General features: G+C 36.3%; 1 protein-coding gene across 1 annotated transcript in view; it reads left to right on the forward strand.

The window, feature by feature from the left end:
- Positions 1–14,891, forward strand: part of GALNTL6 (polypeptide N-acetylgalactosaminyltransferase-like 6) — a 501,615-nt gene that overhangs the window by 211,483 nt on the left and 275,241 nt on the right. The window contains exon 4 of the mRNA XM_010569957.1: positions 9,345–9,511. Within this exon, the coding sequence (XP_010568259.1) occupies positions 9,345–9,511 (167 nt within the window). The remainder of the gene's footprint in view (positions 1–9,344; positions 9,512–14,891) is intronic.

Here is a 14,891-nt window from a genome sequence, read left to right on the forward strand (position 1 = left end):
ATCAATATTAAGTGTTTTAAAGTAAGTTAAAGAGTGTGACAGTGTATTGTTTTTATGAATAAGCCTTGAACTTCTGGAGCCAAATGCCCAGTGTGATAACAAAACTGTAGGAACAGCATGTCAAATACAAAGCTGGTACAAAGTTCCACTTTGTCAGTTATGTATATTTAACATTTTTCACTATACAAATTATTTACAAATAAATTCTACCTTTTTGTAAAGAACTTTAATTTCATAGTAGCCATTTTCTGGTTACTCTGTGGTAGGTGCGTATAACAAACAGTATTGTGCAGCTTTCCAAGTTTATTACTGTTTTGAAAAACAACATACTTGAATCATACATATGATTAGTGCTTAGTAATATATCTAATATGGAAGGGAGAGAGGAAGGAGATTTTTTTTGTCCAGAGATAGTGAAGAGGTACTTACTGCTTAGAAAATTAATTTGGAAACAGCTCATGCTCTGGTAGATAGGTCCTCTGTTTTTAAAAATCTCATCTGAAAGTCTCTAAGGCACAAATTTAATGATGTAGTATTATTCTTTGATAAGAAATATCAACTATTAAGTTCTGAAATATCATGGAAAGAAAGACAAGGTTGATCAAGGATAGCAGTATTTGAAAGTGTAATTTAAGGTTCTTAACTTTTGATTCATTATAATAATCTTGAAAATGTCATTGTATCTGATTCATCAACAAATTCATCATTTGGTGCCAATTTTTTCATACATATATACACAAGTGTTTGTGTCTATAAAATATTTTTCTGGCTAAGTCCACATTGCTAATGTTATCTAATAATTCTGAGGATTTGTGCGAGGGAAATGCATAATGCCCCTTGCACATTCTCCTCTTCTAAACTCCCTTTGTTCTGAATGCTAATATAATAACTTCAGTAAGAAAATACAGGCGTGAACTATTTGCCTAGCAGGATGACATCATAGTTATGTCTTCCTAGATATTTCTACCAAGACATTTGTAAACAATTTTCAAACTTAACACAGAAATTATTCTGAGCTTTAAGAGTTTAATAAGCTTGCAGAAATCTATTAACATTTATGCTAAGAAATTGTATTTCTCTTAACCTCTAGCTACTGAACCTATTATTGAGCATTGTTCCACAAATAAGTACTGGTGTGCTGCACTTGAATATGTGATGTTCAAATGCAAGAAAAGACACATCTTTAGGAAAGCATCTCTAAGTACTTTATTAAGGTCAATCTGTAGTATTCTATTAAGTTTAAGCAGAAAATGCTTATGCTGAGTAGGAGCGCTTTTCTAGTTTCAATCATCAGGGTTTTCTCCTCCTTGAATAGTATTCCTGCCATGAGTCCTAGATACGCACAGTTGTTTATTCATCCCCTTAGTGCCTCCTAACTTGTCGATTCAGTCATTTGAATACTGCACTTCTGAAATAAAAGACCTTGCTTTCCAAGGTCTTAAAATAATCTCTTCTGATGGCAGCCATTTATTCATTTTGAAAAGTACAACCACAAGACTAGTTATTATTTGACTGAACTCTGACAAGTTCTGCATTTTTAAGTGTCTAGGGCAAGTGCATGGTTTAAAAATACAAAAAATTTGAACTACATGCTTTCTTTAAATTTAAAAAAAGTCCACCTAGAGAACACAATGGACTTCCATTTTCCAGTTTGCCTTTATAATGGTACCAGATTGCAGTAGGATTATACTGCAGAAGCAAATTATTTTGGTTTAATAGCTAACTTGCCATATGGAGTAATGGTAAGCTAGGTTGTTCCCTTGTTCTGTATGATCTTTTCTGACTGAGTGCAAGCAGTTACTGTGTGTGCATTTAGGGGTGGAGGAGACATCTTAGGAGTAACTTGTGTATTAGTTATATCTTCAGGCTTATTAGGAGGAAGGAGAATAGGTGTATCAGTACAGCATGCATGTCTGATACAAATACTCCTACAATTACATAGTAGCTAGAAGCCATAACCAAGATCAAAATGTTGTCACTGTGGAAGTCAGTAGTAAGATGGAGTCCCTGCCTCCAGGAAAGTGAGTATGGGGTAGAGGTTCTGTGAGATTAACAGAAGAAGATTAGTAGTATAAGCAGAATAGTCCTAATCACTGAAAGCTGCTGTCTTTTGAAGCTCTTAAGAGAAGAGTTGGCATATTACATGTGTATGATGAGACTGTGTGGTGTATGAACAAAAGAGTAACACTCCCATACATTGCTGGGTTCCAGTCCTGGCTGTGAAATAGGCAAACTGCTTGAATTCACTACCCTAGTCTGGCAGTCTATAAAGTTAGGAGTAATCCCAAATCTGCCCTCTGGGGAAGATCTGGGTCTGTTCAGTTAGGATGTGCCACAGGATGTGCAGGTGCCTGCTGTCCCACTGCACCAGGTGCTGATGATGTGGCGTGGCATATACCTAGCTAAAATGACTGATCGGGATCTCAGAATAGTTTGGAGAAGACAACATCAAACATTGAGCAATTAAGCCTTCAGTTCTGTAAATGGTCACTTACCAGCCATTGATGAGGAGGCTGCATTAGTCATGTAACAACAAGGGAAGCTGAGGAAGAGGTAGTGTGAGGTTTCTTAACTCTAGCAATTTAACTTACAGGGACCTATACCTCAAGTACAACTTGATGTGTTTCTGAGCAAAGTGAATGAATGCTACCTCAAACATTAAACATGAAAAATTCTACTGAGCTATTTGGTTATCTGAGGAAACACAAGTATGGAGGTAAGGATGAAAGTGGGGAAAAAAATATAATGAAAACAGTGGAAAACTAGTCAAATAATGTGCTCTTAGCATCCTTAAATATTTATCCTCTTATCAGTATGGGCATGATGTTGAGTATACATACATAGCCAGGACTGATTACTGAGAACACTTTCATGGAAATTATTGTGATCAAAGCTGAAGCGAAAAATCAGTTTGGTGTACTATTTTCAGGTAGACTGATTTAGTTTTCTGCCCTTGGTCCCATAGGCAAAGATATCAAATTTCATGGGAGGTTTTCCTTCTGATGCTTTGTGTATGTTTATACTAACGTTTCATTTAAACGAGCCATTTTACAACATATACATGTCACGACCTGGACTGGACAGACCAAGGAGTCATATTGAATTCGGAATTCTCTCAGGCTAAATTAAGATGAAATGACACCAAATGATCAGTTAAACGTTTTATTCATGGCAGAAGCAAACTGAACTTGGGAGGTATCAGCAGGTGGCGGGGCTTCTCACAGCAGGAATTGGTATGGAACTGTATTGGGTCTGGCTGAGATGGAGTTAATTCTCCCCATAGCAGCCCTTATAGTGTTGTACTCTGCATCAGTAGCTAGAAAGGTGTTGATAACACACCAGTGTTTTGGCTACTGCTGAGCAGAGCTGGCACAGCATCAAGGCTGACTCTCCAACATTTTTGCCCCCCACCCCCCACCCCCCCCCAATGGCAGGCTGGGGCAGGGCAAGATCTTGGGAGGGGACATAACCAGGACAGCTGACCTAAACTAACCAAACAGATATTCCATACCATATGACGTCAGCTCAGATATAAAAGCTAAGTAAAGGGAGACGGAAGGGGGGCATTTTGTCTTCCGGAGCAACCACTACGCCTACTGAAGCCCTGCTTCCCAGGAAGTGGCCAGACATCGCCTGCTGATGGGAAGTAGAGAATGACATCATTTGGTTTTCTTTGCTTTCGTGCATGACCTTTGCTTTCACTTTATTAAACTGTCCTTATCTTGACCCACGAGCCTTTTGTTATATTTTTTCCCCCCTGTCTAGCTGAGGAGGGGGAGTGATAGAATGGCTTTGGTGGGCACCTGGCGCCCAGCCAGGGTCAACCTGCCACAGGAACCATCTCAGTAAACCGTGTAACCCATGGTAACCATATACATCAATTCAGGGAATAAAGAGATCCCTCCTTTTGAGTCACGAGGTTCAGAGCAGACCCTCTTGCCTAATAGACCCCTTCTCAGAGAAGGGCCTAGGGGAGGCTGGATCCGCTCCTAGTCCCAGCCTTGGTCAATGGTTTTATGTCTTAAAGGGATTAGGTGTAGGGATTATGGAAAAGGAAAGCGAGAACAAGACAGAAGGAGAAAAAGGAAGAGGGAAAGATTTCACCGGTCCTGGGTCTAGCGTTGGTTCAGTCATCCGAGGGGTCCAGTTCTGATGGGCTTGCATGTCTGGGGCTTCAGTTTGTGTCCTTTTATCATCTTTGCCCCTCCTTTGGGCGGGCACTCGAACTCATTAGGCTAATGAGGTAGTCTTTGGGCCATGGGCTCGGGGGGTCATCTGGGGAGTAGCTTCCCCTTCCCTGCAGACGTGATCTTTGGCCATGCATGGTGAGCTGTCCTGCTCAGCACATCAGAACAGGGAGCCGTGCGCTGTCCAGCACGGCCTCCCCCTCCTGTTGCTGGTGGGTGCTGATGGACTGCTTTTCACCTGGGTTCCTTGCTGTGCAGGGTTCCTTGTTAAGCAGAACTTGCCCCAACACAATGTTTGAGACATTAACTCTTTCAGTCCCCCACAATACAGAATCAAGTTATCCGAGTCAAATGACCTGTTTTCATCTTCACTTACCATTCAAATCAATCTTGTTACTGCAAACTTCTGAGTTATTGTTAAAGTTAATCCAGATGAAAATACCACTAGGGCAAAAGCTGGTCCTGATGGAAACAAACGAAAAATAACAAATAATACACTATTACTGAAAACTATTTGGAAAGACCTAGTAGTTGCAGCCTTTTTTTAATTCCCGACTGTTTTTTGGGGTTTGGGGGGTTTTTTTTGGAGGGGGGGTGTGGTGGTGGTGTTAATTCCTTAATCAGAATATGATGTGATACTAAAGCTCTACAGTAATACATCTGCCTTTATCAGTTGCACTATGATTTGGTAATGAAAAGGATAGCAGAAAGTAATGTTGATTGACGTCAACTATGTTACAGTCTTTTCTATGCTGAGTTAGATGTTGGAGCAAACCTTTACTTGACTGAAACTGTCTGAACCGCCTATCTGGCTGTCTTAAATCTACTAACCTTTTTTGAATATCAATTTTAGGATTTATTTCCAGGCCTTTGTGCATTTCCCAGTATTCCAAGCTTTAATGAAAATACAATGTGTTCTTTGGACACTTTGTTCTGCTATTCGAACTACCTGAATAACACTGTCCACATAGTGCCTACATTTGTTGAAAGTATGCAAGTAAGTTGCAGTGTCTTCAGGCGGAGGCTGACAATTGGAGTTCATGTGTGCAAGTACTATCAATTTCTAAATCGATGCAAGTTTGCAAAATTTTCCACTGAAATTGTGAGGCTTTGGAAAATAAAATTATTTTGCTCAGCAGTATTTGTAATATTTCTATAGGAAGTCAGTTCAGTTTCATTTAACATGTATACCATAATTCAAAAAGTTTTACCTAATGAATATTAGTGCTCATTTAAACACTGTTAAAATTGGATGGTAATGGTAATCTTTTATACATAGCATTTTTCCTTTCTGCAGTAAACCTTGCTTTATTTTTTATTCTAATAAATTTTGGTCAGATTGCATTCTTCAGGAAATATGAAAGACTCTCAAATTATAATTTCTCATTTCTTTGGAGAATCAAGAATCTCACTTTTAAAACATTCATTCCCCAGGGTAGTTAAGCTATTATATTAACCAAATTAATTTTAGACACTAGACATATTGAAATCAGGGTCTGTATTTTGCTTGGGAATGCTTAAAAAACTGTTATCATGTTAGGATTATTTTGGTGAGAGCAAAAAGCATGTAGTCTTGAAAGTATGACTTCATAGTACTGAAAAATGCAATAGTTATTTACCAAGACATAGGTTAGAACCTTGGAACCAGCATAAATAATAAAACAATGTTAGTTTGAAGCTATGCTGAGACTTTGTCAGCACCTCTCCAAATGCACACTACAGAATGAACTAGTGTTCAAAGAACAGTTCTAAAAATCTTTGATGCTGATACAAAAAATTTTGCAGTTAATGGTAAAGGTATCTTTCTAGTAGCTTTTATGATAACTTGCTGATGCGTCTTGGTTTTAAACATCATTCTCATCAGCAAAACACAGATGAGTTGAAATATTAGATAAGCTAAATCTATGTATGTCAAGATTTATGGATTGATGTCAGTTACTATTGCATATAAAAATGTTATCTTTTCTGTTTAATACATAAATCATACATCTATCTAGACTGGTTTATTCTATGTTGTAGGCACCATTAATAAATTTAAATATAATAATAGTTTATGACTATGGACTTCACTAGTTCTTTGTTCTAGGCACAAAAAACTGATCATTATTTCAAAGACTACTAAAGGCTTACAAGAAGCAATATCTGTGCTTTCAAGTAGCCTTGTTGCAGCCAGGGTATTTGGCATCACTCCTAAAACGCAGGATATAAAGAACCACACTGATGGACTTTGAACAAATGCTGTATGCTTATATGATTATTCTCTTGGTAAATCCAATGTCTCAGCAGTGGATGTCTAACTGCATCTTTATTGCAATTCATGGGCCTTTCCTGAGTGTTACAGCTATCCATCAGATTTGTCCTGCAGCCTATCATCACAGCACAGAGCCAGCTATACTCTGCTATACATAATGCTGAATAGAACTTCAAATAAAACAAATTTCTGTGCTACGCCTTCTAAAACATAGTAATCTTCTGTTACAGTTAGAGTCTCATGTCAGAGAGCAAGGGGCTGAAAATGAGCAGAGTTTAACTTGCTGAAGAAAGGCAGGTAGGCCACCACTATGAAACCTAACAGACTGTCTTAAGAATGGAAGATGATAAAATTTAAGGTTTCATTTCTATGAATTTGAGAATCTGACCAGCTTTTTTTGAGAAAAGTAGGAAAAGGGCATTTTGGTGGTTTGTGGCTCTTACTAGAAATCACATATAGCCAGGTACCTTTGCAATGACTATCAAAGTAAAAGTACATATAAATGAGGATTAAAGGTCAAAGTGGAATGATGGAGATGTTAAGAAAATGTAAGATGTTTTCCTCTTCTGTCTTCTAAGCATGGTGCTTTCTTAGGGCTCATAGAGGAATCTATTCTGTAGGAAGAATGAAATTGTTTTAAACTAAGTCCATCAGTGTTGCTTCTCATCACTTAAAATATGCAATTACTTTGAAACCATCGATAAGAATATCCAAATGCAATTACCTTCCCCATCTGTATACACTTAAGGTTACACTATTGACCATGCAAATATACATTTCAGTATACCCTCTTGCAAAAAGGTATATTGTTATACAGGAGAGGCAACATTTTTAAAAAGAAACAACATTCTGATGTATTTGGGTGGTTTTGTGTGTTTTTGGTTTTTTTCCCCTTGCTCTTTAGAAGTTGTAGTCTGACACGTGGCGTTCTTTTCCTTGGTTTTGTGTGGTATTTTTGGTTTTTGTTTGTTGGCTTGGGGTTTTATGGAGATGGAGAACTTACTGGTTTTAAAATCATACTTATTGGGAGTTAAAAATGCTAAAGGAAAAAATCTTGCTTTCAAAAATAGCGTAAGAATTACATGTATGTATAGTAGTTGCACTTGTTCTAGTCCAAGAAGCATCACTGTCAGCAAACAGCTGGCAACAGTAGGCGGTGGTTTTGGTGGGCGGTTTTCTTAATTTGCCAGCTGAAACAGCTACACATTAATAATGGGCTTCCTTTGTTGTACTTCTTCCTACAGATAAGAAAAAGAATTTTTACTGAACTCTATTGCTGCAGTGGATTTTTTTTCCCTCGCAAAATGTTAGAATATATACTTAGACTTTTCTGTCACTAGGTAATGTGCACTGTTTTCTTCAAAAGTTCACATTCTTGCAAAGTAACTATCCTTTTTCCAGTGTGCATATATGTTCTACCAGCAAACTGCTTATTAAGATTTTCAAAAAGTATTATTTTTGCAAATGGCTTATCATTAAATTAATTATTGCCACGTTTTAAGAAGAAATGTCTGAGTTAAAAATTTAAATCTTATTTTTTAGGAAAGCATCCAAAAATTTGATTGTTTATTCACAACTACATAACAGTTAATCTTTTGCAAATATAGCTGTAGTAGCTATGAGTTTTTATTATTTCTTTGGAACATTTCTTCAGTGTAGTAGCTGTACAATAAATTGGTAAATATTGATTTCTAAGTGACATTTATAAAGTGGAAATGCAAACTAAGCTGCAAATATATGTAAATCAACATTATAACCTACAGCAGTATTTGATATGCATAATTTTTCTTTCTGAAAATCAGCAAAGATATCTGCTTTTTTAAACCTACAAGCTGCAGGTCTAAACTGTTTTCCTTTTTTTTTTGTTGCTTTTGTTTGTTTATCACAAAACTGACATGTTTCTGCTTGGAGGGATACCTTTATCAGGGTGCGACTTTCTCTTGGGGAATGAGAAATCATTCAGTTACTTTGTCCCCAGAGCTGAAAATGCCATGCCATGGTAACAACAGAGGAATGTGTCCCTTTTCCCCCTTTTTCAACAAAACATGAAAGAGGAGATCCTATCAGTTTCAGTAACCTAAACATTATTCATGAAATATTTTCAGCTATAAGAGACACTGAATTGCAAGGCCATTATTTATTTTTAAAGAATGAGGTTTTGCTGAAATATGTAAACAACACAATATTGAAAATTGTAAGGTTAAGCACTGATGTTACATAGATGCTGTTGAATTAAGGTGCTGAAGGTGCAGTGCTTTCCTTCAAAAATGAAAGGTTATTTACATTTTCTTTCTTGTATCAATCTGCATTTTCAGAATCACGTGTTGTTTTATCTCTGTATTTAATAGCAGCAATCATTTTGGATATCTAGTTGTGAAGTTGGAGTTTTATTTGTGGATGTTGTTGTTTTGCATGTTGTAAGCACATGTCACCCAAGATAATACTGAATTGTTTTCTGAAGTTTGTCTCTTAGTATAGTAGACTGTTTTTACAAATTTTGTCTGCTATGGACAAAAGAAGGATCATTTCAGATTTTCTCTTGCTTCATATTATGTTTCACAGTTCTTTCTGATAAGAGGATTTGGTTTTTGGAAATAATGTCATAGAAGATGTGTCCTCTGTCATTTTGCAGGAAGAAGTTTCTAATGAAGGAAAACAATCTAATTCCAGCCAGTTAAATTTTTTATTCATTCCACTTAACTTTTGTAATTGTTCAAATTTATTGTATGTTGTAAGCAATATAAATATTTCAAATGAGCTAGTTATTGTCACATGAAAGTGCTGCTTGATTATACTGTTAGATTTTATGCCAGAAACCATGATGGTTGAATGGCCCAAATGGATAGCAGGATATGCTGACTTAGACTTTTCAGTATGCTTATACAATTATTTTCTTGTCTCTCCAGCTGTAAGCACAAGGTGTACTTGGAAAAGCTACCAAATACTAGCATAATTATCCCATTTCATAATGAAGGCTGGACTTCACTTTTGCGAACAATACACAGTATTATCAACCGCACTCCAGACAGCCTGATAGCAGAAATCATTCTTGTGGATGACTTCAGTGACAGAGGTAAGGCCCAACCAGTTTTGTTTTAACTTGAAATTTATGATGCAGTGTGGTCCATAGAGAAACTAAAGGCAAGCAAAAGGTGAAGAGACCATACCTGCTGGACTGCTTGCCTTGAAACACTGATTGTTAGCTGGAATAAACTTGTATAAGTTGCTTTTGTATTACTTTGCATGAATACTGAAATTCATGTCAAAGGGAAGAGACTGTGAACTGTTCATTGGCCCTTATTAATATAGCATTTTTAATATATTCTTTCTGAAATACTGCAAATTTTAGTGTTTCAACATCTTTTCCTTAGACTTCGCTTTTACGCAGAAAACCTATTAACTTTGACCATTTTGGATGCAACTCATTAGATTTTAATCCTGGAATTTTATTGAGTTAGACAGCTTCGTGTACTAGTACAAAATAGCCATACAGAGAAATGAGACTCTTTTGAATGGAATGTGAAAAACTGCTTTAGAATAGTTAATCAAAGTTTACATCATCTATACATAGTAAAATTAAGAAAACTGCAATCACTTAATGACTTCTGCCATCATTACTTCTTGAATGCAACACAAGAAATGAATGCTCTGAGTTCCTTAAATGAAATTTAACAATTGCTTAGGTAAAATTCATCCATAACAATGATATGCAACTGGCAAATAGTTTTTTCTTTCAAATTTCAGTACATCTCTTAGGACTTCAAGCATTAAGAGCTTTGACTTTTCTTTGGTATTTGGGGCTTTTTTGGTTGTTTCTGTTGAAACATCAGTTGCTAGTGTGTATATGAGCCTTGTTCCGAGTAGATTGATAGCAAGAGAGAGAACTGTGCTCTTTGCTAATGTTTTAGGTAAAACCTTTGTCTCAGGAGCTTACAGGAGCAGATTTCTGACCTACTGTTGTGAGAAGCCCCTGGGTGAACAAGAGGAATATTAGTAGAGTGCTGCATTGGAATCATTTTTGTAAGATTTTTAACTTTGTATTTCAGGGGTTAGAAAGATTAATGCTGCACACATCTATCTTACCTTCTCATATCTGCTGGTTTAGTTGCAGTATGTCCTTTGATGAACTGCCTCTCTATCTGTAATGCAATTTAAGTGAAATTGTAAAGTGACTACAGTTCTGGCTATTCTATGTTTATAAAATCTAGACCATGGATGAAAGTTTTCAAAACAAGAAGTGTAAAGTAGCACAACAATTTTTCTGCAGGCGAACAATTTCCTAGTAGTAAACAACTTACAGGGAAGTCTGTAAATGGGTTTTGAGGTGTCTGACAAGTAAAAATGCTTCTTATACTGAGACAGCAGCTATTGAGGCTATGCTTACTCAATATGGTGATACTGTAGCATTTTTTAATGAAGATCATACTGACTATTGTTGATATACTTTTAAATGTGTTAATGTTTTAGAAAGCTTAGCTACTCCCCAGTTATTAGGAAAAGAATTAATGCCAGTAAACAAGGAATACTGTAACTTCTGTTGCTCTTTCTTGCCTGCCCTAACTTAGGTTCTGTTGCTGGCTGAAAGTGTTTTGGGAGTAAATATTACCTGTAATATTAATTCCTATAACACTATAAAAATCTCCAAAATCTTCTTCATTTCCAGTTATATAAACCTATCTAACTTTTCAGTGAAACAGTTTTCAGCTGGAAGAAGTGGTTCATATAACATGGAAATGCTTAACAGAAGTGTCTGCTTTGAAAATCTGAAAGAAACTTATTAAGAAGATTTGTATGGAGCTGGGCCCAGAACTGTTGTACCATTAGGAAGATTTACTTATCTGTTTTTTGGTATTATTAAGCTAAAGATTAGAAATGTGTTTTTGAATGGTTGCCAGTTTTGAACTTGAGCATATTTGCTACTGTATGTTTTGAGAAGAGCAAACACACAAGAAAAATGTGCTGGCATCTCTACTCTGAATTCAGTAACATTGAATTTCAAGTCAGGTGAATCATTTTGGCACATCTGAAGCAGGTTTAATTCCTGTATTTTTGATCCTCTAAATTGTATTTATCTGAGGCTATATCATGTTTTCTTGTGCCTTTTTTTCTTTTTCATGAAGTGGCCACACGTAATAGAGTTGGGTTATTTTATGCTGAAAAAATGCTGACTGATATCTATCCCCCTCCCCTCCCAGTTCATAAAATAATCTTCTTTAAAAGTGATTGAATAGATGCCTAGTTTAAAGTTATTAGGCCTTCACCCTTTAGTTGCTTTTTCCTAGACCGGTGAGAGCAGTAAAGCAGCGTGAAAGACATTGAAGACAGATTAGGTCAAAAATTAAATAAGTGTATTCAGTTGTTGTCAAAACTGATACAATCATTGCAAGCAAAGTTTCCTGCAGTGTTGAAGCAGTATAGTGGTTAGTGATAAATCTGTATCCCTTTTTCTCATTGTATAATTTATTCATGAAGCTTCATATGTCAAATAGCTGACAAATGGCTGTTATTTTCTTTTGTGATATCACTCATATACTATTTAAGAGATATTGTGTATGCTATACTTATTCCATAACTTTGTATTATAAAGGCAGTTTTCTGCTAGGAACCTGAACATCGTTTGTGGATAGTTGAAAGTGAGAATGGGATATTTCAATAGCACTGTTATTTTAATAGTACTGATTAAATGACAAATGTTTTTTCTCTAGGGTGTTCTACTAACCAAACTTTTCCTTTTTACAAAAGTCTAAGAAGTTGTTATGAAGAGCCAGTCCCTGTTAGAAATAGAGTAGATGAGGAAAAAGTAGAAACTTGAAAGCTGTGTAAAAGATGGATAAAAATGCTGGAGCTTTTTTGTTTTCTTAACTAATGCAAATATAAATACTGAAATGCACATAAAGAACTTTTGATAACAGATGATGAAAATGTTTTAGTGCACAGCCAGGTACCCAGCAGTTTGCTGGTTTGTCTGCAAAATTACCTGTGTGCCTTTGTTTTATTCATATTCACTTCTTTGGCTTTTGTGACTAAAACCAGAAACTTTAGATAGTTCATGCATAATGTTCACCGTAAATTATGACATTTAGATGTTATAAAAGTAAAAGGACAGCTGCACCTTTTAAAATATCAATATAAGGCAGACTAGAGACTTGGTAATAAGAGGGAGGTAAGCAAATGTTATGAGATTTGGAAGTGCAATATTTGGTTATGGACAAATTTAATATAAAAAAACTACATGAATATAAAAAGTGATCTGTGACAGTAGGAAGGAAATGTAGATTTAAATATAGGTAAGCAAAGTTGCAAAACATCTTTGTTCATATAATTTATAGAGAGTTTATATACTTAAAAATTATGAAGGAATGGGATGGAGAAAATTGAATTAGTGGAGCTCTTTGTTTCATCAAAAGTAATGGGGTTTTATTTACTTTGTAAACACAAGTGGCCAAATGGTGGTGAACTGGTGAGATGGAAGGGAACTGAATCTAGAGTTCATAGGAGTTTTAACACACATAAAAAATATGTTGTCACTTAAAAAGCTCTATAAAAGAGGGGTTAATATTAGACTTCTACTTAGGTTGCCACAGAAAGCTATTGATAAAGGAACCTGGCTATGCTGTATGCAGGCAGACACTTAAATTTAAGAATGTTTTTACTCTTCCCAACTGATTTAGTAGTCAGGCCTTCACTAGAGACTTCCACTGAATAACTCAGTTCTAGGTCCAAGTACCGTAGCTTTTCCACAAAAGTTTATAATGTGCATACCTTTGCATACTAAGGTATGCAGAATATTTCTGACTTTGTGATGGATTTGGGGTTGGTTTTTTTCTGGGAGGGTTGGGGTTTTTCTGTGTGTGAGGGAGTTTTGAAATTGGCTGGGGGGGGTGGTTTGCAAGTTTATATTTGGGGATGGGGTGTTTATTGTTGACATAGTTTGTTCTGAAGTTACAGTCTGTTGGCAGAGATGGATCTCTGAAAACATGGCAAGAAGCAGAATGAGGGCAGCAGTTTTAGAGGAAAGGGCAAAATGAAAAAGGAAGCAAGTTTTTCATTGGTTCTGTTATGGAACAGCTTGCATTTACAAAGGAATGCTAAAAATTCTGATTAATGTTTTAAAACTCTGGGGGAACATAGATTTGCATAATTAATTAGTTAAACAGCTCACGTAGGTTGCAAACACATGATAGGTTTGTACATCAACCTTTATTCCTTTTGTGTTTTAATGACTTTATTAGCATAGTCAGGCCTGTGAACTGTTACTAACACAGCATGTACCCATGCATGTAAAATTGACTTACCAAGCATTCTTACCTTACCCCATAGTTCTCTAACTGGTACAGCACCTATTTTAAGAAAAAATAAACAATGCCACAGCCAACAATGAATTTATTAGCAGTTAACAATTATCGTGCAGTCTTTTAGTTTCCAAAAAATCAGTCAGATTTTCCAAGCAAAGAAACAAAGGAAAACTTAGCAGCCAACAGCTTCTTGCAGGACACAACTAGTTTCTGTCATTGGCAATGAACTGGTGTTTTGTTGGAAAATGATAAACTGGGAACTTTTCATTCATGTTGATAGCCCTTCTCATTTTTTCATCTGTTATGTTCTCCTATCTCTGTCCCCTTGCTTAGCTCTGTTTTCTGCACCACTACTCATTTGGGAGTATCATACTGTCCCATACGCTTTGTGCCAGATCTCTGAATAGCCCAGATTAATAATGTGCAAGTCAGTCTGCAAAAGCAACCTGTGACTATTTGATCAGAGGTCAACTTAATTGGTCAGTGAATTTCAATGCCAGTGATGTGCTTTGTTTTGTGTGAATGTGGAGGAAGATCTGATCTATGGCCCAGTTACCCTAATAGCCTGCTAAACCCTTTTTGGCCTTACAGAGGTTGTCCGATTTGTGTGTGTTTGTTTGTTTGGGGGGGGGGGCGTTGTTTATTGGTTTGGTTTTTTTAATTATAGTTCTGGAAATTATATTAGTCATATTATACAATAACAGTAGGGTAAGAGAGTTTGTGCTAAAAGCAGAGCAGCTCTATTGGAGTATCAGATTGCTCAACTTCCCACTCAAGAAATACATGCTATTTGTTGCATGAATATGAAATTCCCTGTATTTTGCTTGTAGAAAGCTAGCTTATGTAACATGTCACCTGTGATTCCAATTTATGGATGCTTGGCTTCAGATCATGGCTGGATATAACTTTTGTGATGAAATGAAAGTGAAGGTTATATTGTATGAATGACTGTCTTGTCATAGGTAAACCTCTGCTGTAGACAGCACTTCTCTGATATGATGACAGCTCACTTCTCCAGGAATTGCTGTTGGCGTCAAAATATACAACATTTAAAAAAGAAAATTGGAAGAGGATGTTGTAAGGTTGTGGAAGTCAACCTCTACTGAAGAAAATGCTTTTAATTTTGTCCATTTCCTTAAGTTTAGGAGCCTGTTTTTC

This window comes from Haliaeetus leucocephalus, unplaced genomic scaffold, assembly GCF_000737465.1.
Source record: "Haliaeetus leucocephalus isolate CR32 unplaced genomic scaffold, Haliaeetus_leucocephalus-4.0 Scaffold284, whole genome shotgun sequence".
Lineage (NCBI taxonomy): Eukaryota > Metazoa > Chordata > Aves > Accipitriformes > Accipitridae > Haliaeetus > Haliaeetus leucocephalus.